The sequence below is a fragment of the Camelina sativa genome, chromosome 13 (genome assembly GCF_030686135.1).
Source record: "Camelina sativa cultivar CO46 ecotype springtype chromosome 13, ASM3068613v1".
Classification (NCBI taxonomy): Eukaryota; Viridiplantae; Streptophyta; class Magnoliopsida; order Brassicales; family Brassicaceae; genus Camelina; species Camelina sativa.
This window is the reverse complement of record NC_141892.1, coordinates 12,130,651-12,156,134: the sequence shown is the minus strand read 5'-3', so window position 1 is coordinate 12,156,134 and position 25,484 is coordinate 12,130,651. Positions and strand designations below refer to the sequence as shown.

Sequence of the window (25,484 nt, the reverse complement as noted above, 5' to 3'; positions counted from 1 at the left end):
TAAATTCCCCTAATTAAATTAAACGTATGGTTTTAATCGATCCATCACCTTACAAGAGTCTTGAAGCAAGTCATCATTCTCTAAATTTGGTGCAAACTGATTTGTTGATCTGTGTTGTTTCATCATTCATACGCAATCATCTCTTCTTAGACCTTCGTGTACAAGTAACAACATCTTCACTGTTGTCTCATCTTCGACTACGTTAACCAAAGAAATCTAAGATGATCGCTCATCACTCATAGTGAGTGAGATCTAAAAAGTCTAGTGAGAAATACTTAGGTTCTTGATAGTTTATGAATCGTCTTTCCATTTTTTCTGCTAAATGTAAAATTATGTTACTATGTTGGGCGTTTAGAGTTTAAATTTAAAATTTGGGTTGTTAGATGAAATAACAGCTGAGAGTCTGATTGCTTTATTAATTTTACATATTTTGTATTGTTAAAGCTGATGTGTATTAATCTTTTATTTTGATTAGTTTTTTTCAGATTAAGTTTTTTAGATGAAGTGTCAAAACATGAAAAATGCTGATGAGACTCAATTCTTTTTATTATACAGTAAACCTCTATAAATTAATAATCTTTAAAATAATAATCGCTATAAATTAATATATTTTTCGATAAAATAATAAAATAATATTTTTTTGAAAATCTTATCCAGATTATGGTCTCATCAATAATATAAATTAATAATTATATAAAATTATCAAAATATATGTATATATATACACACTAATTTTTGTTAATTAATATATTATGTACTGTTAGTAGAATAAGAACTTTGAGTATGTTAATTAAAAATTTCCTCTCCAATGGTGGGTTTTAATTTTGAGTTTCCTAATTTGAATTTTATTTTTTTTTGAAACAAAAAATTTAAACTAGAATATGAAATTCAGATATATATTTATAAAATTATTGCATTTCATAAAATTTTAAATATAGTAAACCTAGCTATTCATATATATTTTTTGACTTTTTTTTGCCTATCTCTAAGATAATACATCTCTTCATGAATCGAGTTAACCGTATCAAGTAGACTCTTCACCTAAAATTCCATTACCTGCCACACAAGAACACACACAAGGAGGATCAACATAACTAGCTCAAAACGATCTTCAACAAGTCTCAAGTCTCCCATTTCTTAATCTAAAACTGTTCAGCTACAATTCTATGTATGAAATCAAACCACAACGAGACAACGAATCAAAAACATCTACACCACAAAGGGAAGAGAAACTAAAGTCACTTTCAACTTGGTTCTCTTCTTAGCAAGTCTCAAGTCTCCTAAACCTTAGCCCAGCTTAAACAAACTCACTATTACAAGTCTCAACTCTTCCCATTTCTTAATCTAAAACTGTTCAGCTACAATTCTATAACCACAATGAGAGAGAGAGAAAAGGAATCAAATCAAACTCACTTCAACTTGGCTCTTCTTAGCAACCTTGGCCCAACTCTTAGATTGAACACCAGTCTTCCACTCAAAATCAATACTCAACGCCAACTCAGGCTTATGATCAACAGCAGTGAAGCAAGCCATGTAATCACCTGCTTCCACAGCAGAGAACGTGAATTGCCCTGAATCAACTTGTTCCGCGTTATGGTAATTGTTCCCGGCGTTAGACGTCACCTTTTATATAGACACACATAAACAAAAAAAACTCAGATATATCGAACCAAATTAGATCAAAATTATAAAAGATCTGGGTGAGTACCTTGACGGAGATCTTGTGAGATTGTGGTAAAGCTTGACCTTCGTGAGGGTTATCGATGTTGTATTTACAAAACCTTAGTCAAGCACAATATTATAATTTGATACCTCTATTCCACCACCGGGACCGTCCAAAACACATTTCAAATCCCCTGATGAAGCATCAAAGATCTGAACAACGCCATCTAATCCACCAGAAGCAATTAACTGTCCACAACACTGCGAAATTAACTTGGTCAAAAAGGAATCGCTTTAAAATGGCCTATATGGGATCAAAAATCAAACAACCCTAAATCGTTTATCTAATCGCGAAATCTCCTCCGCTACGCATCACATCCGACCCCAACCTCCTATGATTCCATATCCTTCGATTCCATCTTCTTCCTTTTGTCGATTCGGGACTTCTATCGCAAGAGGAAGAAAGAGAGACAGAGAGAAAAAGAATGAAGAAATCGATCGGGCATAAAATTTTTTTCCCTCTTCTATTAATTTCTTTGACCAACAGAAAAGTGACACGTAGGGTCTCTTATTCTAAATTTGAGTATACTATATAAGAGGCTCTTTTCTTTTATCTGATTTATTTTTTTCCTACAAAACACTTACAACCCCTCTTAAAACCCCCCATTGGGGATGGCCTAACACATACTCATCATACCCAAACTGATCAAAATTCCCATCAAGTCCTAAGCTTTTGATTTCACCTCCATTGCGTTTATCGATTCCAGGGTTCCCCCAAGTTTTTGAGTCTTTGGTTCAAACACTTAAACCCAATTAGAGAAATTGACATCTTCACAACCTCTCCTGCAGCATACTTGGAGCTTGATGCCACTTATCAGACTTACAATCAAGAACAGAGACTCTATCACCACCGATTCTGTACATCTCCGAACCAACAGAGACGAGACACGTTGATTCCGAAGGGATTGAGACTAAGAGCATGCCACGATTTGGTGTTCGACACTCGACAGAGAGTGAACCAATACGTGTTTCGGTGTTTTGTGGTCTATTGGGAAGCGTAAGCGTAAGCTCTCTCTGAACGTTTTAAGAGAGAACGTGTCTCGTAAAGCTTGGAGACTCGTCGTGCTAAACAATTTAATAGGATATCGTAAGGAAGTGACAAAAGCATCGAGGTAGGTTCTTCCGCCGGAGACGTAGACGGCAGAGACGGAGACGGCTTCTTCTCACCCAGGACATTCGCGGCGGACGACATTAACTCTCTGGTTGGGTGCGTATGTTGTACGAGCTTATCTTGCGCGTGAGATGAAACTGAAAACCAAAGCTTTGGGCTTTGTCCACTACTATAGCAGATTACTAATGGGCTTTCGTTGTAAAAACCAAAGCTTGGTAATTGATATTTTCCTTAATTATAGATTAGATTTCTTTAGTAACTAGTTATCAATTTAATTTTGATCTAACTTAATCGGAAATTTGGAACCCGAAGTAAAACATTCCATTGAGATGATTTATTTTTATTTTCCTTTCTAAAGTAAATAAGTGGTTTGACAAAGTCGTCTTTGGAAATAAAAGAGAGAAACTTCAAATTGTCTCGGTGTTAATTTCTTTGTCGGTTCGCTACAAGACATGAACATACAGTAATAAAGCTTTACCTTATAAAACTAACTAGTATTTAACCTATCGTACAGGACAATCTTTTTTAAAAATAAAACTTTTAAATTTTAAGTTATAAATGTTTGTTGATTTTGTTTAGTGTTTGAGATCGTATACTTATATTTAGATTGTTAATTTTATGGTTAATTCGTGGTACATTGCATGATATTTGTTTTTTACATAATCGTAATTTATTTAAAAATTTAAAACTTCTAATATTGATGGTGTTAATAAAATAATAACATGATGAAAACATAATTAATAATATTTTAATTTATATTTATATCACATCAAATTTCTCTTGCTATATAACCCGTCACGTGATATATTATAGTTTTTGTTTCCAAAAAATATTATAGTTTATGTTTCCTTAGAATAGAAGCAAAGAATTCAAAAAACAATAGAAAGTGTCATTAATATATTATAGTTTCTCTTTCCATAAAATATTAATTGCAATATTGTGTTAAAAATGGAATGTAAAAAGAGTTTTAATTAATTAACTTACTAGGAATCTCACATAACTTTTCTGAATTTGAGATGGAGATTGGTGAGAAGGGAACGGCGGGGGATGAAGGACATGAGGTGAGTATGATGGAGATTGGTGAGAAGGGGAGGCCTCCCGGGGATCCTCCGAATAGTTCAGAGTCATGGGTGGCTAAGGTGAAAGGGAGTGTTGTCGGGGGAACTCCTTCGCCGGAAAGTGTGTTAGATGATGTGTTTGTAATAGAGAGGGTTAGATTGGAGTTCCCAGATGGGGAGGCAGGGGAACCGGTCATCACGATTGGAGAGGACGTGATTGAAGCGATGAAGGGATTATGGAAAAACTGTATGATAGTGAAGGTTCTGTGGAGTCATGTCCCATTAGCAGTTCTGAGTCGGAACCTCCGGGAGATGTGGAAGCCACAAGGGGCTATGTTCGTTATGGACCTACCCCGCCAATATTTCATGATCCGTTTTGATCTGGAGTAGGTGTATCTGGCAGCTCTAACAGGAGGACCATGGCGGGTGTTTGATCACTGCTTGTTAGTGCAAGCTTGGTCTCCCAGGTTCGATCTGGTAAAAGATGATATTGTGAGAACACCGGTATGGATTCGTCTGTCCAATCTGCCACTGACGTATTATCATAGATCTATCCTTTTGGCTATTGCACGGGGGTTGGCGAAGCCGATTCGAATAGATGCGAATACTACTAACTTTGAGAGGGCTCGTTTTGCCAGGATTTGCGTTGAGGTGGATTTGTCAAACCTTTAAAGAGATCATTGGTTGTGAGTGGTGACATATTTTTTGTGGCTTATGAGGGTCTACCAAAAATTTGTTCATTAGGTGGCATGTATGGTCATTTGGTGAGAGAGAGAGAACCGGTGGTTGAGAAGGAAGCTACTCAGGTGGTGACAGAGAGAGAACCAGTGGTTGAGAGGGATGCGAGTCATGGCGACGGCTACATGGTAGTCGGTCAGAAGGGAAGACGACTGACTACGCAGTTGACTACGTCTCCGGCTGCAGCAAAATCTGTGGTCAATTCTCAGACCCATGATGTGCAGGGAAATCTCTGGGAGATCACGCATAGCCAGGATATGGAAACTTTGAACCGTTTTGGAAGATTGGAGGAAGATGTCGGATCGGGTGAGGTTAGGGAAACTGTTGATTTGGGTGGTCCAAATAAGGAGAATGAATATCCTCTAAGGTTTGGGAATCATAGTGGGAGTGCTATCCACGCCAAGCCGGGATTGGTTGGTTTGAATTTGGAGAAGGGAAAAGGCGGGAGTCGTGGTGGACCGAGTTATAAGAGGTCGATCAAGGGGAAAGGTGGTGAGCCCAATGGGCCTCATCAGAAGATTACATCAAGTTGCAGGCCCATGCGAGGATTAATTTTTGGGCACAATAATGAGAAAGAACGAATCTCCATGAATGGGAAAAGGCTTCGTGTGGAATCGCGAGAGATGGTGAGCTCTGGTGGGGTTTATGCACGAAATCAGGAAGTTGATTCGAGTGATCAGATTATGGATCAGAGTCTGGCGATTGTCATACCGACATCAAATGGACATAGTGATCTCTGTACCGGTGGTGGATTGGTTAGTGGTTTGGCTCCGCCGTAGGCAGCGGATGCGGGTGGGGGAGTTGCGGGTGAAACATGACTGTTTTCCCCGGTAGTTTGGTGCTGGATTCTACAAATTCTTATGAATTGTCTATTGTAGAACTGCCAGGAGCGAATAAACCCACATTCCGACGCGCAATCCGTTATATGTTGAAGAAGCATAGGACTGATTTAGTGGCACTATTTGAAACTCACACGGCTGGGGATAGAGCGGCTCAAATTTGCAATGGGTTGGGGTTTGAGCAGTCTTTTCAAGTAGACGCAGAGGGTCAGAGGGTTGGCATTTGGCTATTGTGGAGATCGAATATTGGAGAGTTAGTTGTAGTGGAGTCGGCTGACCAGTTCATCCATGTAAGGATATCATCAGACTCCGAGGTGATCAATGTTATTGTGGTCTATGCAGCTCCATCAGCGAGTCGAAGGAGTGGCTTATGGGCGAAGCTGAGTGGGATTATCAGCAATTTAGAGGAGCCAATATTGATTGGAGTAGATTTTAACACAATAGTTAGGGTGGATGAGAGATCAGTGGGTAATGGGAGACTGTCGTCGTACTCATTGGAGTTTGGTGACTGGATCCATAGTTTATCCTTGATTGATTTGGGGTTTTGTGGGAATCACTTCACATGGAAGAGAGGGAGGACAGAAGGTAATTTCGTGGCAAAACGACTTGATAGAGTGTTGGGTTGTCCTCAGATGAGATTGAAATGGCAGAATGCGTGTGTCACGCATCTCCCTTTCCTTGCATCGGATCATTCTCCTTTGTATGTTCAGTTGTGCCCAGTGGTAACCCGTGATCTGAGACGTAGGCCTTTCAGATTTGAAGCAGCATGGTTGAAGCACCCTAGCTTTAAGGAACTATTAGGGGCATCACGGGATGGTCGGATTAAGACACCGGAGGCGTTGGCTGCACTGCAGAATGCACTTAAAAGGTGGAATCGAGACGTTTTTGGTGATATTCAGAAGAAAAAGGAAGCTCTGATTGGTGAGATTAAGACAGTTCATGATACCTTAGACTTATAACAGACGGATGAGCTAATACAGAAAGAAGAAGACTTGTTAAAATCGTTTGATATAGTCTTGGAGCAGGAAGAGGTGTTATGGTTCCAAAAATCAAGAGAGAAATGGGTTACTCTCGGTGACAGGAACACTTCATATTTTCACACATCAACGGTAATAAGGCGAAGGCATAATCGGATTGATATGTTGCGGAATGAGAATGATGTTTGGGTTTCGACCTCGGAGAAATTGGAACTTCTTACTGTGGAGTATTATAAGCGACTCTACTCAATGGAGGATGTCCCAGCGATAGTTGAAAAGTTACCTACTGGGGGTTTTGTTACACTCACACGGGAGGAGAAAGTGGCACTGAACAAGCCTATTCTAGCAAAGGAGGTGGTGGCGTCAGTAAGCAGTATGGGGAGGTTTAAAGCGCCAGGTCCTTACGGTTTTCAGCCCGTGTTCTATCAAGAATGCTGGGATGTAGTTGGTGAGTCAGTGATAAAGTTTGCGTTGGAGTTCTTTGAGTCTGGAACTCTACCACCAAGTATAAATGATGTTTTGGTTGTTCTCATTGCAAAAGTGACCAAACCTGAGAAGTTAACTCAATTTCGTCCAATCAGTCTTTGTAATGTGTTATTTAAGACTCTAACGAAGGCATTGGTACTGCGACTTAAGTGTATCATTGGAAAACTGATTGGGCCAGCACAGTCGAGTTTCATACCAGGGAGGTTGAGTACAGATAACATGGTCGTAGTACAAGAGGCTGTACATTCTATGCGGAGGAAGAAGGGGAAGAAAGGGTGGATGCTTCTCAAACTTGATTTAGAGAAAGCATATGACCGTATCAGGTGGGACTTCTTGGAGGACACTTTACAAGCAGCTGGCTTGGAAAAGCACTAGGTATATTTGATTCTACAGTGTGTTAAGGGTCCCTCAATGTCAATTCTTTGGAATGGAGAGAGAAGTACGACATTTACACCATCTAGGGGACTTCGACAAGGTGACCCTTTATCACCTTATCTCTTTGTTTTGTGTATGGAACGATTGTGCCAGTTGGTGGATAGTGCGACGACTAACAAGGAATGGAAACCTATATGCTTGTCTCGAGGAGGACCCCAGCTCTTACATGTCTGTTTTGCTAATGATTTAATTTTGTTTGCTGAAGCATCAATTTCTCAAATCCGAGTTATTAGGAGGGTGTTGGAGAGGTTCTGTACTGCATCTGGTCAGAAAGTAAGTTTGGAGAAATCCAAAAAAAAATTCTCCACTAATGTATCACGAAAGTTGGGAAGTTTGATAAGTGATGAAAGTGGGATAAGGGAAACGATGGACCTGAGGAAATATCTAGGAATGCTTGTGCTTGATAAGAGAATAAATAAGGAGACATTTGGAGATGTGCTTGAGAAAGTGTCATCTCGATTAACAGGATGGAGAGGTCGTTTTCTGAGCTTTGCACGGAGGATTACTTTAACAAAATCAGTTTTAGCATCTATACCTGTGCATACGATGAGTACAATAGCTCTGCCGAGATTGGTGTTGAATGGGTTGGATAAAGCAATGAGGGACTTCATATGGGGGTCTACACCTGAAAAAGGAAAACACACTTAATTTTCTAGGATCGAGTTTGCTCACCGAGGCGAGAGGGTGAACTGGGTATAAGGGTGTCCAAAGATGTGAATAAGGTCTTATTGGCAAAATTGGGTTGGAGGTTACTACATGATTGTACAAGTTTGTTGGCAAGCATTCTGCATAGCAAGTATAGAGTGGGAGACATCAGGGATTTGACTTGGTTGAATGCAAAACGTCTTGGATCATCTACTTGGCGGAGTGTGAAGTCTATTTTAATCGAAGTAGTTGTACCTAGGAAGAGTTGGAGCCTTGGGAATGGAAGGGACATACGGTTCGAAGGAACCACTAATGAATAGAGCTACCATGGATCTCCCTATTGGCTTTGAAAGGATACGAGTAAAGGATTTATGGAGTGATGGAGTGGGTTGGAACCTTGCCAGTATAATGCCTTGTGTACCTCAGCCTATACGTCTGGAGCTTGCAGCGGTAGTAGTGGACAATGTCACTGGGAAGTCAGACAGACTATCGTGGAGTGGAACAGAGGATGGACGCGTTACAGTTAAGTCTGCATACACATTGTTAACAGGGTCACAGGTCCCCAAACAGCACATGGGAAGCTTTTTTGATCGAGTGTGGAGTGTGACTGCTCCGGAACGAGTTCGTGCTTTTATTTGGTTGGTGGCACACCAAGTTATCATGACAAATGTGGAGAGATGTCGAAGACATCTTGGGGACTTAAGGGTGTGTCAGTTGTGTACGGGGGGAGATGAAACTATTCTCCATGCTTTACGGGATTGTCCTTCTATTGTAAGTATTTGGAACCGACTTGTGCCTGTACGGAGGAGACAAACTTTCTTTAGTAGTTCAGTGCTGGAATGGTTATATGAGAACTTAGGAGAGACGAATGTGACTTTGGGAACGACGTGTTCATGGCCAACGATGTTTGTTATGGGGATTTTTGGGCATGGAAATGGCGGTGTGGATATGTGTTTGGACCAGTTGGCAAATGCAGGGATAGAATTAAATTTGTGAGAGAAGTTGCTGCTGAGGTTTGGAAGGCTCATCAGGTGTTACGAGGAGACACGGTCGGACAAAGCAAAGAAGTTCGAATGATTGGTTGGAAACCGCCTGGGGAGGGTTGGATGCGGCGGAACACTGATGGAGCTTCGCAAGGGAACCCGGGTTTGGCTACGGCTGGAGGTGTGCTACGAGATGAGAGTGGACATTGGTGTGGGGGATTTGTGTTGAACATTGGAGTATGTTCGGCCACCTTAGCAGAATTATGGGGTGTCTATTATGGGCTCTTGATTGCATGGAGAAAGAGGATCACCCGGTTGGAGTTGGAGGTAGATTCAGAGTTGGTGGTGGGATTTTTGAAGACAAGGATTGAGGATGCTCATCCGTTGTCTTTCATGGTACGCTTGTGCCATGGCTTTTTATCGAGCGACTGGATAGTCCATATATCTCATGTGTATAGAGAGGCGAACCGTCTTGCGGATGGTTTATCTTGCTATGTGTTTACTTTGCCTGTAGGTTTTCAGTTTTTGGAGTTGTGTCTGCTAAGTTTAGAGTCTGTTGTGAACAATGATGGTCGAGGAACTATGGTTCCGCGGCTCATCCGTGTTTGATTGTTTTGGTTTTATTTAATAAATTGCAGGGGTTGAACCCCTGTCCATTACCAAAAAAAAAAATGGAATGTAAAATATTAAGTATACAAAATATGATGTTATTGTTATTTTGGGAAATTTTATGGGGATTAAGATTGTAAATAAATTTTTTAAATAACTATAACTAAAAGGGAATAACACAAAATGTACTTCAAAAATGTTAATATAGATAACTATGTATGTACTATATCTTGTTTTAGACATTATTCTCTCGGAGAACCATAATTAATCGTTAATGTGTGCAAGACAAGAAAAGTGTCCTAATCAAAATGAGCTAGCTCGCCTACAAGCGTTAACCCATATGTTTTAGAACTTTAAAACAATGAAAAATTGCATTCTGCTAAAACCATGAAAAAACAATCGTTCATATCATAGTCATACTCATATACTAATAGAAAGGAAACACCAAAAAAGAAAACGCAAATAAAACAAAGTGAAACCAACCGCGTAAAGGCGTTCAAAGCGTAATCTCATGAGTAGTCAATTCATCAAACAACAGCAGAAACAGCAGCGGCATAGAGCAAGGAACCAGAAGAGTGAACACTAAGCACATCATCAAACCACTCAACCTTCCCCCAAATCTCATCTCCATCACGCTTTTCAAAACTAATCTTAGCACACCAAATCGTATTAATCTGCTGCTGACAAGGCAGACACTCTTCCCATAAAACCGATATCTTAGCACACCAAATCGTATTAATCTGCTACTCACGGTCACGTACACCAGCTGGTAACGCGCGTCCCTTTAATGCCCTTCAATTCCTTCCATAATTTTACCTTAAGTCATACCATTGGAACACTTCCTTATCCCAAATGAACAAGACGTTGTCTACCACACAAAAACTAGAGGTTATGCAAGACCTAGAGTCTATTGCACGACACATGTGCCTATCCTCTCCTATATTGTTCCACGTACCTTGTTAGATAGGGGGATAAAACAACAACTACAGAGCTTGAAGTTGAGTTTGTTCCTTTCGTGCGATTCCCTCTCGTATTGGAGGTAGGATCTCCCTTTCTCTCAATGACTCCATTCCTGTAAACCCTATATTGTTCCCCAAACATGTATAGTTTTCCTTCAAGACCTAAGCTTTTGAGTTTTGACTACAATTATAATTTGATATTCATCGAATATGTCCATGAAACAATGGTTCTTCACGGATCCCCAACTTTTGGTCATTGGATCATACACTTCAATCCAGTTCGAGAAATTGGAGTCTTCGAAGCCTCCTGCTACTGATAAGCTACACCGAGTGTACGTGCAAAGGAAGACGTCACGTGGGTCGTGAAGGCCGTTAAAGATATTACTTTGAAAGGAAGAAAATATTTTAGCAACTTACTCGGTTGCAGAATAGTATAAAGCTTTCATTTAATCATTCTAGAACATTCATGTATTTGGTGTATGACTTTCTCCTGCGTGAGAATTTGAGAGAGACGATCTAGAGAATATGATGCTCTAGGCGTTCTCTTTGTATACGGATACAGAAATATATTCGGAGATTACATCTTCAATCTATCAGCTACATATATCTTACCATCAACTAAGCTCACAGTGGAGGAAGAGCTCCTGGCCAATTGCATTCTTGGAGCCGAACTCCATATGTGAGTCCGACAATCCAAGACAGAGACAGAAGAAGAATGGCGCCTCTTTCCGAATTTGAATCTATAAGATTTAGCACCGCCGATTTTGTAGATATTAGAACCATCGGCTATGAGTAGGGGTGTCAATTGGGCCTAAGGTCCACGAGCATGGCCATTTAAGTATCATAGCGGATCGGGCATGGGCCCTTAATTTCATGCCCAAAAATTGGCGGGTCTTGCGGACTCGGCCCGTTTCGTTTGCGGGTCAAGCGGACTTTGTCCGCTCACGACCGCAGTCATGCGGGTGGTCAAAAATTGCCAACATCGTAGGCTTCTCGGCTAGCCTTTGAGAGAGGAGGAAATTCACGGAGAGCAGAGGAGATCCATGTCGGTTCACAAGCGGTAGTGACGAGAACTCCGATTGAAGCAGATGTTAAATTTGAATGGTATCGGCATATCAATCTCGGTACAGTTTTGAATCTTTTTGCCTTAAAACTTTTAGCTTTCAATTGAATCGGCTTCAAAATTAAGAGCTTTCTTCATCAATCATCATTTAGCTGGGATTTGCAGTTCCAATTCCATATATGGTAGAAACTCTGTTTTTATTACATCGTTATTGTAAATTTGTGAACTTGGTGAGAATTACGAATCCATCGGGTTTTTTGTTTGAAGTCTTGATTTTTAGATTTTTGGGTATGAGTTTATTAGAGTTCTTAGTTGTATTTTGATGTTTTAGAACATATAGTTTAATTTTTAGATTACATTGATGGAGATATCAAGCTTAAAGATGTTTACATTACTTTAATTCGTTTGTTTTTTTGGATGTCTTTGTGTTAAAAAAGGTTCTATAATGAAGAAATCTCGAGAAAGTGGTTTTTCCACTTTGCAAAACACAAGAAATGCTAAAGGTATCCATGAGTTTCTCTCTTTATAATTTATATCATCAGAATCGAAACAGTTTTTGTTTCTTGTGCTTTGATCTTTCGTTGTTTTCTGATATTATTGACAAGAACATAGCTTACACAGTTTCTGCTGAGGTATGTTTTTTTGTTGCATCACATAATTTGTATGTTATTCATAAGCTGTGTTGTGTAAATTTGGTTTCTGTTTCACAGAGTTGTGATGATCTCTATGCTCTTGGTTTGTCTTAGTCTATTGTTAATTAGGCTATCAACACACTCACACATACAAAAAATGAAAAAAATCATTTTCTGCTATGTAATTAGTTTCAGGCATGAACATTGGACACTGTTTTGATGTGTATGCTATGCTTTTATGTGTATGGCAGAGGAAGGTGCTTTGATGGAGCTTTTGAACTTTATGTATAGCAGCTCTCTAAGTGTGACAACAACACCTGCTTTATTAGACGTGCTTATGGCTGCTGACAAGTTTGAGGTTGCCTCCTGCATGAGGTATTGTAGTAGACTACTGAAGCATCCAACCTCTAACCGATGCAGCAAAGCAGTTCCTTGCCTCCCGTTACAAGGATATTACCATGTATGACTCTCTAGTGGTGTTGAAATTCATTTAGTCGAGTCTTATATAATTCTTTGGATTCATGTGTTACTAACTTCTACATGTTTCATGATGAGGTTATGGGCTTACCATTGGCTGGAATAGAGGCAATACTATCTGCTCTCCAGTGGTTTTGATTTATTTTTCTGTTTACTATTTAATTGATTCAAATTTCAGTTTAAACATCTTCATTTGTTGTTTATGGTTCTACTTGTTTTGCTATATTGATGTTAATCCGCAGAAGGTGTCTCAATGTTCTGGACATCACATTATTCAAATGCATCATAGCTTTTACATAGTTGATAGCTGCATATATGTTGTTCACGACATAGGTACGGTCATATGGAGCTTGGTGGAGGAGAAGAAGAACATGCCCGTTAGTCCGCAAAGCTAAGCGGAGCGGGCGTGGGCATTGATACGTCGCCCGCCGCCCGTGGCTGATCTGCCCGCGGTGGATCACTGAAAATACGGGACCGTGATGGACAGTCCGTTTGGGCGCGGGCATGCCCGTTTGACATCCCTAGCTATGACACTCGACGATCCCCAAGAAGCAAACAATTGGGAGACGGAACTTGGTCAAGATGATAGCCACTTGACTTGTCGGCTATGTTTTTATTAGGTTTCCGGTAGAGAGTGAACCAATGTGTGTTAAGGTCGAAAGAGAAGGTCATGCCAAGATAGAGACATTTCCCGGTACGGTTTAAACGTAATCGGGTTTCGTAAAGTTCCGATGAAGCAACAATGGATTGGAAAGTTTTGCGAACGAGGGAGAGAGTTGGATAGTACAATCTAGAGACCCGTGCGAAGCATTTGAACAGAAAGTCATTAGGAAGTGACAGGATCGAGGTCTCCTCTTCTGTCACCGGAGACGGAGACGACATCTTCTTCTTTCTTTTACATCTCGCCCTTCACGGCGGCGGAAGATCTAGATTTGGAAGACATGAGGGCAAAACTTTAGTGATTTAAAATTCACAGGAGAAGAATAAAAGGAAGTTTTAGGGTTTCCCTTGATTCCAGAGTTATCGGACACATGAGCTTTTACGTTCTCAAAAAAACCAACCACTATCTAGGCAAATAATGGGCATTTTTCCTTTAGACCATTTAGTGGAGGAATAGTTAAATGTTTCTCAGAAAACTAAAAAAAATATATATTTTTATTACACACTTTTCTTTTTTATTTATTTTTTATTATGTGTACCATTGATCATTTGACACATGTCTAGTTTAGACTTAGAAACCGTTCTCAAGTTCCTCCCACAAGCAACGATTCTCTTTATTTTCTGTTCTCTCTCTTCTTATTTATTTTATTTTATTTAGAGCAATTACATGAGCAACCCTCACTAATGATGCCCTAAAAAACACGTCCTTTTTAAAAATCTTTGGCTGAAAACCAATTAAAAAAGGTCTGGAGTTAATATTAAATATTAAAATTTGTTAGGGGTCTATATGAAAAACTATCCACCAGTGTATCACTGGAGTTACTTGTGTCGCTCTGAGAGGGAGTGACAAAGCCGGATCACCGGAAACACTCTGTTTTAGACCGAACGTTCCCGTCGGAAAGTTCCGTCTGCTTCCTCTCAATGTCGAATGGGTTGATTCACTCAATCTACAGTCCTAAAACAGTAAAAATGTGTACTCTTATCGCTTGTGGATTATGCACTGAAGATGTTCAATGAAATGCCTGAATCAGAGTTACGGTTCCAAAGAGTTAGGGTGATGTTCTCTTAGGTGTTTGGGTCTTGTGATTGCGTCCAGGGAGTTGATAGAAGGGCTTCATGAATTGAGCTTTGAGGCTCCAGCGAACTCATGTGCTTGGTATGGTGTATGTGCCTATATGGACCTAGGCATGACCAAAATTAAACTGTAACCGTATTTCGGATCAGAACCGGATCATATCTGAACCGTAACCAGACCATAACCGTATAAATGGTTTAAAACCGTAACCGTTAACCGTAAATATATGGTTAAATTATATTAACCATAACCGTTAATTAACTGTAACCATATCAAAATTGTTGGTTAACCGCATAGTTAAACCGTAATTTGTTAATCGTAACCGTTTCAAAAACATAGTAAAATATAATAACAATTATTTATTTAATATGAATCATATGATACGAAGAAATATGAGTACACTAAAAAAACATATTAATTATAAATAAATATATCAATTATATTATATCATCAAATAATATCAACCGTATTATATTATCAAATAACCGTAACCGTATATAACTGTAACCGCTTCAATCGGGACCTTATTTAACCGTAACCGTTTAACCATTTATTAAACGGTTATGGTTAAAGTTAAACAAAATTTCTAACCGTAACCGGTGGTTAATTAACCGTAACAGTGATAACTGTAATCATGGTCATGCATATGTAGACCTATTGGGTTGTGTGTGATGCAAGTTCCTCCAAAATGTAAATATTTTGAAGGGTTTATACCAAAATATACTGAGAAGTTGTAAAGAAGAAATTGGACTGGTGGTTGTGTAACTCTCCTTGATTCTACATAGAGAAGTATTGGACCGTTTTTGGATTCATTAGATTTCAAAATAAAAAGAAAGAAACATTAATAAGTATTGGAATGAATTTGGAAATATTCAGAAAAAGTTAATAAACCACAAAACTGCAAAAAGAAGAAAGAAAACAAGAGAAAGGAAAAAAAAAAACAGATTACCAGCAAGACAAGCCAAATTAGAACATAACCATAGAGACTGAAAACAAAAAGATGAACTTGCTGATTCTACATAGAGAAGAGGGAAGCTAACCTTTTGATGTTTTTTATTTTAAGGAAAAATATGTTTCTTAGTTTAGAATGATTTTTTTTTTTACATTTCATTCATAAAAGACCTAGTTTATCATGGATAATTTTAATTTAAGAAAAAATTGGTAAAAAGAAATCAGAATTTTACTTCAAAAATTTGCAAAGCTTTTAATGTCCATTTTACACTCATAAAAAAAGTAAATAACAAAATTTTACCCCTATTTAGGTATGACCGCGGGTACAGTTATCACAATTACGGTTTATTAATCATTGGTTACAATTAGAAATTTTGTTTAACCTTAACCGTAACTATTAAATAAACTGTTAAACGGTTTTGGTTAAATATGGTTCCAGTTGAAGCGGTTACGATTATATATGGTTACAGTTATTTGATAATATGATACGGTTGATATTATTTGATAATATAAAATAATTGATATTATTTATTTATAATTAATATGTTCTTTTAGTGTACTCATATTTCTATATATCATATAACTAATATTAAATAAATAATTATTAATATATTTTATTATTAATTTTCAACGGTTACGGTTAACGAATTACGGTTTAACTATGCGGTTAACCAACAGTTTTGATATGGTTACGGTTAATTAACAGTTAAGGTTAATATAATTTAATCTTATATTTATGGTTAACAGTCACAGGTTTTATATGTTATGGTCTGGTTACGATTTGGATACTACCCGGTTACGGTCTGAAATACGATCATGGTTTAATTTTGGTCATGCCTACCCCTATTACTCCTTTTTCACAAAAGTAAGATTGTTAACTTACACAAAAGGTTAGATTTTTATTTTGAGGAAAAAAACGAAAAAATAATTGCTTAAAGATTTTCTGGTCAATTATCTCTTAATTTAATAAGATTTGGTCATTTTAATAATTTTAGTAAAAAAATTAGCCTATTATTAAGTCTTCAAAGAAAAAAAACACAAATTACAAATCAATAAATTACTAGTTCTGATTTGATAAAGAGTATAAACTGAAAAACAAAAATAGTAAAATAGTAATATGAGCGATTTCACTAATAATATTGACTTTAAGTTTCTAAAATTGGAATTGAAATCGATACATTTTTTTTTGGTCAACTAAATTGATACATTAATTTACAGTTTTTATAAATTCAGACTATATTATTTATTAAATATAGCCTCGGCACATTAAGTCATCTTTATAGGGAGAACATGAGGGGTGTTCTTAGCCCAATAAAATGATAAATATATTAAACAGTGCTCTTAAAACACTTTTTTTGTTCTTGATGTAGAACTGATTTTGGCTCAGTTCTAAGCTGATGTGGCAAGCTGTGAATGGATACAATTTTTTGCAAACAATTTTTCACAAATTAAAAGAGGATTTGGTTGAGAATATATGGAATAAATTTGGACATTAAACTATGTATTAATTAAATAAAATGTTTGTGTGCTTTAATTAAGTAATATGTTTGTTGGTTTGTTTGTTTTTTTTATCTTTAATGTTTTTTTTGTTTCATAAAATTTTGGTATTGTATTTTGAATTTTAGTAAAAGTTTTATAAGTTTGCAATTTAAATGTTATTTTAAAAGGTTTTATAAATGTAATATGTTTAAGATTGTTATATTATTAAATCTTATGAGCTTAAACATGTTCTTCCAATAACAAACTTCTTAACAAAAGATCTAAACTAATGATCTTACATTATTTTCATAATATTTTTACTCTAAGAACACCAAAAAGTGTTCCCCCGATAAAGATGCCCTTATAGCTCTGACTCTAATGAGTTGTGGTGCTCTGTGCTTATGTGCTTGTTTCGGCCAGGGTTCATGAGCAGCTCTGGTTTATAGGAAACCAGTAATATATCCCATCGTCAATCCAAAGGCAATACCAAGTATGAGTCCAACTGCGGCTGCTGTCCAATTTATCACATCTTCTTCATCTTCTCCAAGCTCTGGCATTTCGTATTGTTGCGATGTTTTCTCGTGGATTTCTACACAAACTATTTTAAGTGAAAGGCCAACGAGTCCCGGGTTGTTCGCGAAAGATGAGCAAGGTTGTGTTTGAAACTGAGTGCCCCCTGGTACTAGACCTGCAAATTGGTTATGAGAGAAGTTCATGTACGCAAGGTATGAAAGGTTCCCTAGCTCTTGTGGAATTTCTCCTGAAAGCTTATTTTGAGAAACATCTAGTGATTCCAGCTCTCTCAGGTTTCCCATTGATGATGGGATGTGGCCAGTGAAACCATTGTTTGACAAGTTTAGCACATGAAGCTCTTTTAGTAGACCAATGGACCTTGGAATCTCTCCTTCAAATTTGTTGCCAGAAAAGTCAATTGCAGTAAAGATTGTTAGGATACGTACCATCTCCATTTCTATGCCTTTATTCATCACAACTATTGAATCACTGTAATAGTTTGTGCCCATGTACTGATCTCTAGTATTTCCAAGTGAGAACATTGCAGTCCAATTGACAAAAAAATTTAGTGGCAAAGTTGCATTGAAGTGATTACGGGATAGGTCGATGATTCGCAACTTAGAATATCCGGTTTGATGTATCGATCCATGAAATGCATTGGAGCGAAGGACAAGAATTTGTAGCTCTCGTAGAGAACCTAACCAAAAAGGAAATGTGTCACTGATTTTGTTGCCCTCCACATTGAGAACTTCAAGAGAAGATATGCGGACCAAAGATCTTGGAAGCTTTCCCACGAGTTGGTTATGACCAATGTCAAGCGATGTTACACTTGTAGATATATTCTCTGGAACACTTCCACTAAGATGATTTTTTCTAAGATTTAAAACTTTTAGAGTACTTAAATTTCCCATGCAACGAGGGATTGAACCATTGAATTTGTTGGTAGATAAATCGAGAACGATTAGAGAGCGCCACTCACATATAAAATATGGAATCTTTCCAGTGAAAGTGTTGTTGGAAAGATTCACGTACTCCAAATTTAGTAGCAACCATAACCGGTCAGGAACTTGACCTTTGATTTTGTCGGTGGAAATGTCTATTGAGCCGGAGAAGCCATTGTTCTGTAACTGAACCTTCAAGAGTGTCTCACAACCTCCGAGAGACTCCGGGATTTCTCCGGTGAGATTGTTCGAGAACACAATCACATCTTGAAGCTTACCTCCGTTACACAAATTCTCCGGTAACTTCCCGGTTAACTGATTCTCTGAAACTCTAAACCGCTCCAGCTTCTGATTTAACCCAATCTCCGCCGGTATTTCTCCGGTTAATTTGTTGCTAAAGATCAGCAAGTCCTTTAATTCCGGTAATTTTCCGATAACCGGTGGAATTTCCCCGGTTAACTCGTTGTTGTACAAGCTCAAAAGCTCTAATTTCTTTAGATTTCCGATTGATACCGGAATCGAACCGGTTAAATTATTAACAGAGAGATCAAGCATTACCATGTTAACCGCCGAGATAGATTTGGGGATCTCTCCGGTTAGATCATTAGCGTAGAGATAAAGATTAGTGAGATTCTTCAACCCGAATAAACCATCTGGGATCCGACCCGTTAAATTATTGACCGATAAGTCAACGTGAATAAGATCCGTCATGTTTTCGAAATCAACGGCTGAGATTTCTCCGATCAGGTTCATCTCCGATAACCACATGTACTTGAGTTTCTTCAGTTTCCCAAACTCCGTCGGAAGCTTCGCCGGAGTAAATTTATCGTTTAACGCTAATTGAAGTTCTTCGAGCTCGAACAAGTCTCCGATCTCCGGCGGGAACGTGCCGTCGTATTCGCTCTGGTACAGATTCAATACCTTGAGCTTCGAAAGTCGTCCGATGTTTTTTGGGATATCTCCGGCGAAGGAGTTAGCCGCGAGGTCGAGATACTTAAGTTCCGGTGAGAGACGGTTGATGTCGTCGGGGAGCGAGCCGTTGAAGTAGTTCTGAGAGAGATCGAGATATGTAAGCTTTGTGCAGTTGTAAAGAATCGTTGGAAACTCACCGGAGAAAAAATTAAACGACAAATTTAGGGATTTGAGATTCGGGAAATCGCAAATCGTCGTCGGAACTGTCCCGGTAAAGTTCTGGTTCTGGAAATTAATCTCGGTAACGTTTCCAGCGGTGCAAGTGATCTCCGGCCAGTTGCACGGTGAAGATGTGTCGTTCCATAGCCGGAGAGACGGTGGGTCGCGGAGAACGCGTTTCAGGTTTAGTAGCGTTGACCGGTCGTTGATTTGGCAAAAGACAGATACGGGTATTGAGGCGAGGAAGAAGAAAAGAATGAGTAAGGGTAAAAGAGTCATTCTAGAAAGTTTTGGTTGGTTGAGTTTTTGGCCGAGGGAAATTTCCGCAACCGAGTTTGACTGGTAAACGTATGAAAAGGTTACGAATTTGGAAACTTTTTTTGATAAAACAAGTTTGAAAACTTTTTATAGAGAGGTTTGTTTGCATTAGGTGAAGTCATCCACTAGATTTGAGCCGTTACTATCAAACCCATGACATCTCCAATCTATATAGTCTTTCTCTTTTCTAAGCCAATAGTATAATGTTGGACATTTGTGTAAAGCTGGCACTCAATTTTCTCTTCCTACTTATTCACTAACAACCAAGAGATGCCATACGACATGAGGGATAACATTATATGTTGTATACACCATTAACTGCATCAACATCCGAACTCAAACCAGTGACCAAAAAAAGAAAAGTCCAGCCCAAAAGGGTAGAACGATATATAGACAGATCATTCGACAGACAAAAGTAAACCTAATAAAAGAAAGAAGAGCATCGTTTCTTAAGAACGTCTTGGATTGATAATAGCCATCAGAGGATATAGCTTCTGAGAGGTCAAGCCATAAGTATCCACATTCTCTTCTTCGCCGTCTCTAAGCTTCCATTCAAATTCTTGAACTAATCTCCCAATGGCAATGCCTGCCATGAGAGATGCTTGAAGTGCACCAGCGCAAACCCTCTTCCCCGCTCCAAACGCCATTGTCTTGTGAAGATCCGACGATTCGTATTTTCCATTATCTAGAAACCTCTCCGGCAACCACTCCTCTGGTCTCTCCCAACGCTTCTTGTCCATGTTGCATCCATATATGTTTATTGCTATCTACACGTCAAGATTCCAAAACTAGACTTTGTAAATGAACTTCAAATGTAATAGGTGTTACAAGACTTTTGCTGATCACCCCTAGTGAGGGATTTCGTGAAGATGAGAATATACCTCACTTCCTGCAGGGACATGATATCCTCCGATTTGGGTATCCTCGTGGGCATAGCGAATGGGAACTAGAGGAGCTGGACTGTATTTCCTAAGTGTTTCATGGAAGACTCCATTGAGATAAGGAACTTGAGGCAATTGCTCTTCTTTGATAGTTTCTCCTCCGCAGACATTTTGGATTTCTTTACACAGAAGATCTTGGACACTTGGATGCTTTGCGAGCTCATAGATCGCCCATTCAGTTGTGACCAAAGTAGTGTCAGCTGTCTCAATAATTGTCTCCCAAACCAAGATTGCAATTTGCTCCATGGTTAGTGTTTTGGCTTCCGACATCAAGTAGTTGAGATAGCAATCATCATCCTGTTTCTGAGTAGGGATCAGATCAGAGGAGTGAGTAAATAAAGGAAGACAGTTGAACAAAACATACCGTTTCCGAATCATTCTGTTTCAGTCGATCTTGAATAAGAGCATTCATTACAGCGAGTCTACGTTTATGCATTTGCTGGATTCTTGTTTCGAAACTTTTATTCGGAATCCATTTTAAGTATGGGAAGAAGTCTCTCCAATCAACATCAATTGCACCCTCCATCATGTCATGCACTAAAATCTTGAAGATCTCGTCTCTAGACAAAGTCACACCGAGTTCCTTAACGTAAATGGACTCTACATCTTTCCCAAAGGCCTGTTGAAAAGACACAACATTCATATCTTCGTGTGACCGCACAAATAATAGTAAAGTGAGTTTTCTGAACAAATACTCACTTGCTTTAAGGCCACTCCGAAAAGCTCATGCTCAAATATAGCCCTGAAGTTTACAGGTTCTTGTGGATAGTCCCTCGTGTGGGCATGCAACTTGGAAGACACATTCTCAATGAGGGTATCTCTGTAGTGTCTTTTTCGTTTCTGCAAGAAAAAAAAAAATCAACACAACACAAACTTTGATTCAGTTTGCTACAAAAGTATATCAAGGAGAAGCAGCAGGATGAATGAACTGTTAATTCACCTGTGCATTAGCACCCAAAAGGCCATTCAAGATACACCGTTTCACCAATTTGTGGAAATCATCATAATCACTTGTAGCAACCATAGACTTGTCACAAGTGAGGACCGTCAACGCTTTTGACAACTTCCTTGTTGAAATGGATGAAAACCGAGTAACCATGGCCTGAAAACAAACCACAATAAAGAACACCCTATCATTCAACTCTTCCAGTGATCAGAGAGTGGATCAACTCAGATTTCAACATAAACAAATCGGTTCAGATTAGTATCATATAAACAATAACTAAGGGACCTCTTGATCATTATAAGTAGTGTAAGGCTTATATCAGTAAACAGGTTCCAAACCTATCAATCAAACCTATAAAGCTAACCTCTTTGGCAGTCTCAGTTGAATTGAGAACTATAAGAGAGGAAGAACCCATCTTTATAGAGTAGATAGGACCATAAACCTCTGACCATCTAGTGAAAGTCTTGTGAGGCTTCTTCTCTTTTAGTTCCAGCAAGTTCCCAATAACCGGAAACCCTGGCACCACTGCATAGATAAAAAACAACAATAAAGTTCTTAAAGTTCCAATTTTTAAGTGATCCTTCCTTAATCACATAAATAAATAAAAAGTCTCAGACTTTAGTGATTCAAACAATCAGAGACCCAAACCCATGAATCACAAAACCCAGATAACTTAAAATCGGGGGGAAAAAATAACGAACCCGGAACAGAGGGGAGAGTAGAAACCTCAGACATGTTCTTTCTGGTGAAGGAGAGTAGTTTCTTGAAGAAGATGACGAAGATGAAGGAGGAGACAACAAAACCAAGGAGAATGGAGAAGAAGGCCATGGTGTGTTGTTGATGTTATTTAAGAGAAGACAATGATGAAGTAAAGCATTCATTTTGTATAGTGAAGAGAAAGGAAAGATTGGATTTTTCCTCTTTATTGGCATTTGCAAAGTTTTTTTTGTTTGGATTTTACCAAAATCTATCCGTTCTATGATCCTCCTCATGCTGCATCAGTTTTTATGTTATATTCTTATCACAAACAAATTTCTAAATTTTAAATGAGTGACATGATATGATTAAATTAATGTTATAGACTCATAAAGTACAAAAGGAGAAAATATCCATAATTTATAGGTATCATTTTCATTTAGCAAATATAATAGTAAAAGGAGGGTATTTTAATCAACAAAGTTTAATATAGATAATTCACCAAAAAAAAGGTTTAAAATATAGAACACAAAAATTGAACATTGATCTGATTGCATGGATGAGTCTTCACCTCAGTTGCTAAAAGACATCCCTCAACAGTTAAAGTAGCAACAACCAAAATCAAAACCAACTTCAAAAACCTATATATACATCTAAGAATATGACATATTTTTCCGAGTTTCTAGCAACATATGAACAAGTTCTCCAAGAGACTTCAATAAGCAAGTGTTTCATTATCTCGAACGTCATTAATGTACATATCTAATTCTTGTTCAAGAGATGTACTCCAAAATAGCATATAAGCATTTTTGCAAATACCCCAAAAACATTTCGCATCACTTTCCTCGATTACGGTATACTTCATTTTGTGCATTGTTTATATTCATTGGCATGTTTATATAAACGTCTTTACAAATAGTGTTTTTTCATAATTTGATGAAACGATACAAAATTTGTATTTAGATCATAGTTTTGGATTTATGCTAATTTGTACAACAGCATTTTACTATCAAATTAGTAATAACCAATTAATTGAGAGAAATACAATAAATTGAGTAATCACATTTATATGCGGGTAGTTATTTTCTTAATAAAAAATTACGAAATAACATTTATTAAAAATTAATTACTTACGAAAAAAAAAAGTAAATAACTCCCTTACTTACTACTTTACTAGTAAAAGATTTCTCTATTTGGTACAATAAATTTTAAATCTATTAAAATTAAATAACATGTCCATAGGAACGGACTCTAATCTAGTAATATTATAAAAATTTGGATTTATGTAGGAAAATATTAACTAGAAAAGTAAGAAGTGAAAAAGTTAACGCTGCGAAACCAACATCCATTTCAACAAATATCAAGCACTATAGTAAATTTACAGTGCCACTGCTTTATACACGCGATAAACATAATAACTTAGATTACTGGAACGAACAGCATATTTACAACAACAAACAACAACAAAAAAACGTAGCAATCAAAAACCTATAACATAAGTTGTTAAGATAAATTCTAAGTAAAAAAGAAAAGAAAAGAAACACAGTAAATCAAGCCAAACCCTTTTTTTTTTTTTTTTTGGGTTTAATAACCAAACCCTATTAGTTTCCACAAAAATTACATTTAAAAACAAATCATCAAAGTGATGATTTTGGCCAACCTCACTCTATTCCTTGCCATGTTTTCTAGCTGGGATAAAACAACAACACGAAATATACATATATTTTAGTTTTGCATATAAGTGAGATGTAAGAAAAGAATTTCGTAAGCAAAACTTTAAGGTAGTCTTACGAGAGAGCGAGGAGGCGTTGAAGGTCTTCAAAACATGCAACCTCTTCACGGTCGATACAAACATCCTAAGAAACAAAGTAAACTTTATGATTAATTTCTCCAAATGATTCATATTATCATCAGATAATTAAATATCCTAGGCTTATGACCTTTAAAAAAAAAGAATGACATGATGATGTTGAGATCAATAACCAAACTCTTTTTAAGAACTTACTCCCACGGAACATCTCCGACCAGAACTTTATCTCCTTCAGTGTCTTCGTAGACCAAAGTGTACTGTCTGTTTAGATCCCACGAATCTTTCTTAGAGAAGAGTTGGTCAACGGCATGTGAAAGCTGTTGGTAGTTGTTAAAAGCTGAGAGGTTGACTTTTCTTCCTATGGGAACTCCTTCCATGTTGATCTTTACGTACAACTCTTTCTCTTCATGATCACTCTCCCTCTTCTTCATTTCCTCTTTTAGCTGTGCCGCTAGGTTTCGCCGGGATGATCTCACCGGCGGCCATCCCACCACCGGTGCTGCGTCAACCCTGTTTTAGCCATTTCTAGTTATAACTTAGTAACCATGATTTATACAAATAATCATGGGAATACCGGACCTAAACCCAAATTATAAACAACAATGATTTAATTTGATTGTAAATACAAAAAAGATTGTAAGAACGGATTAAAAGAACCTGTTATTGGAAACAAATGATGTTTCTTTGGTCGAGCTTCTTTGCTTAGATCCATTGCTCTTGTTGTTGGAAGTGAATTGGTGGCAGGGAGGAGCCAGCCTTAGCTCCAATCTCTTCTCTTCTTCCATTTTTCTAAGTTTGTGTTGTCTTTTTGGGTGTTGGGGAGTATTTTTATATGGGTGGTTGTCAAAGGAACTACAATCCCAATCTTTATAAAAGTGGCCTCTCTCTTTATATTTTCTAATGAAAAGAGATTTTATTTTTGTATTAATAATCACCTAACAGATCCTACTTTGTAAGGATTATATTCTGAATGTCAAAATGCGTTAAATACGTGTATGATTCTATGAATCTGATTGATGGATACATTATTCCATGATTGTTCAAGAAATCTTATAAACAAATTTAGAGTTATAATTCACAAGAAACAAACATTTAAAAGAACAATATTTTTTAACCAACCATTCCTATGAAATTAACAATCCAGATTAGTTGCCCCAACTGGAAGAGTCAAAATAAGAATGATTTTATCAAATTTATTGCTTATATTAAACATTAATTTAATCAAAATCATAAAGTTTTTATTAGGTTATATTAGGCCTTCGCATAATGATAATCATTAACTGAATCAT

The 25,484-nt window shown here is 37.7% G+C and overlaps 5 protein-coding genes across 6 annotated transcripts; 1 reads left to right on the top strand and 4 right to left on the bottom strand.

Moving 5' to 3' along the window:
• The first annotated feature begins 4,640 nt into the window (after positions 1-4,640).
• On the top strand, positions 4,641-5,408 carry LOC147929439 (uncharacterized). Its single transcript, XM_087480612.1, has one exon. It carries the CDS (start codon positions 4,641-4,643, stop codon positions 5,406-5,408), a length of 768 nt encoding a protein of 255 aa, XP_087336738.1.
• Positions 5,409-10,029: 4,621 nt separating this feature from the next.
• LOC109128353 (putative F-box/kelch-repeat protein At1g61540) lies at positions 10,030-13,627 on the bottom strand. The gene is made up of 5 exons (XM_087480611.1): positions 13,269-13,627; positions 11,144-11,373; positions 11,047-11,078; positions 10,721-10,974; positions 10,030-10,343 (listed from the first exon to the last, which is right to left on the bottom strand). The coding sequence occupies exons 1-5, from the start codon at positions 13,614-13,616 to the stop codon at positions 10,131-10,133; spliced, it is 1,077 nt and encodes a 358-aa protein (XP_087336737.1). The 5' UTR covers positions 13,617-13,627; the 3' UTR covers positions 10,030-10,130.
• Positions 13,628-17,104: 3,477 nt separating this feature from the next.
• Positions 17,105-19,989, bottom strand: LOC104736616 (receptor-like protein 52). Its single transcript, XM_019235138.2, is given in 2 exon segments — positions 17,105-17,353; positions 17,355-19,989. Coding segments are annotated over 2 exon segments (2,502 nt in total). The 5' UTR covers positions 19,764-19,989; the 3' UTR covers positions 17,105-17,260.
• An 84-nt stretch (positions 19,990-20,073) lies between these two features.
• On the bottom strand, positions 20,074-22,585 carry LOC104736615 (ent-kaurene oxidase, chloroplastic). Its single transcript, XM_010456628.3, is given in 8 exon segments — positions 20,074-20,569; positions 20,684-21,040; positions 21,108-21,362; positions 21,443-21,583; positions 21,684-21,845; positions 22,054-22,214; positions 22,391-22,507; positions 22,510-22,585. Coding segments are annotated over 8 exon segments (1,572 nt in total). The 5' UTR covers positions 22,571-22,585; the 3' UTR covers positions 20,074-20,251.
• A 1,124-nt stretch (positions 22,586-23,709) lies between these two features.
• On the bottom strand, positions 23,710-25,116 carry IAA28 (indole-3-acetic acid inducible 28). Of its 2 annotated transcripts, none has more exons than XR_759605.3 (4): positions 24,853-25,066; positions 24,326-24,705; positions 24,177-24,241; positions 23,710-24,074 (listed from the first exon to the last, which is right to left on the bottom strand). XR_759605.3 is itself a non-coding variant. In XM_010456626.3 (4 exons), exons 1-4 carry the CDS (start codon positions 24,978-24,980, stop codon positions 24,052-24,054), a joined length of 531 nt encoding a protein of 176 aa, XP_010454928.1. In that variant the 5' UTR covers positions 24,981-25,116; the 3' UTR covers positions 23,710-24,051. The 2 variants fall into 2 exon arrangements, 1 of the variants encoding a protein (XP_010454928.1); XM_010456626.3 differs by having other exon boundaries at positions 24,391-24,705; positions 24,853-25,116.
• Between the last annotated feature and the right edge of the window lie 368 nt (positions 25,117-25,484).

Coding starts and splice junctions, on each gene's coding strand:
- LOC109128353 (XM_087480611.1), bottom strand. CDS start 13,616: ATGTCGTCTCCGTCTCCGGTGACAGAAGAGGAGACCTCGATCCTGTCA. Junction 10,975..11,046: donor AAATTCTCACGCAGGAGAAA/GTCATACACCAA, acceptor CAACCGAGTAAG/TTGCTAAAATATTTTCTTCC. Junction 10,344..10,720: donor AAACTCAAAAGCTTAGGTCT/TGAAGGAAAACT, acceptor CGTGAGTAGCAG/ATTAATACGATTTGGTGTGC.
- LOC147929439 (XM_087480612.1), top strand. CDS start 4,641: ATGTATGGTCATTTGGTGAGAGAGAGAGAACCGGTGGTTGAGAAGGAA.
- IAA28 (XM_010456626.3), bottom strand. CDS start 24,980: ATGGAAGAAGAGAAGAGATTGGAGCTAAGGCTGGCTCCTCCCTGCCAC. Junction 24,706..24,852: donor TCATTTGTTTCCAATAACAG/GTTCTTTTAATC, acceptor TGGCTAAAACAG/GGTTGACGCAGCACCGGTGG. Junction 24,242..24,390: donor GTCGGAGATGTTCCGTGGGA/GTAAGTTCTTAA, acceptor TTTGTTTCTTAG/GATGTTTGTATCGACCGTGA.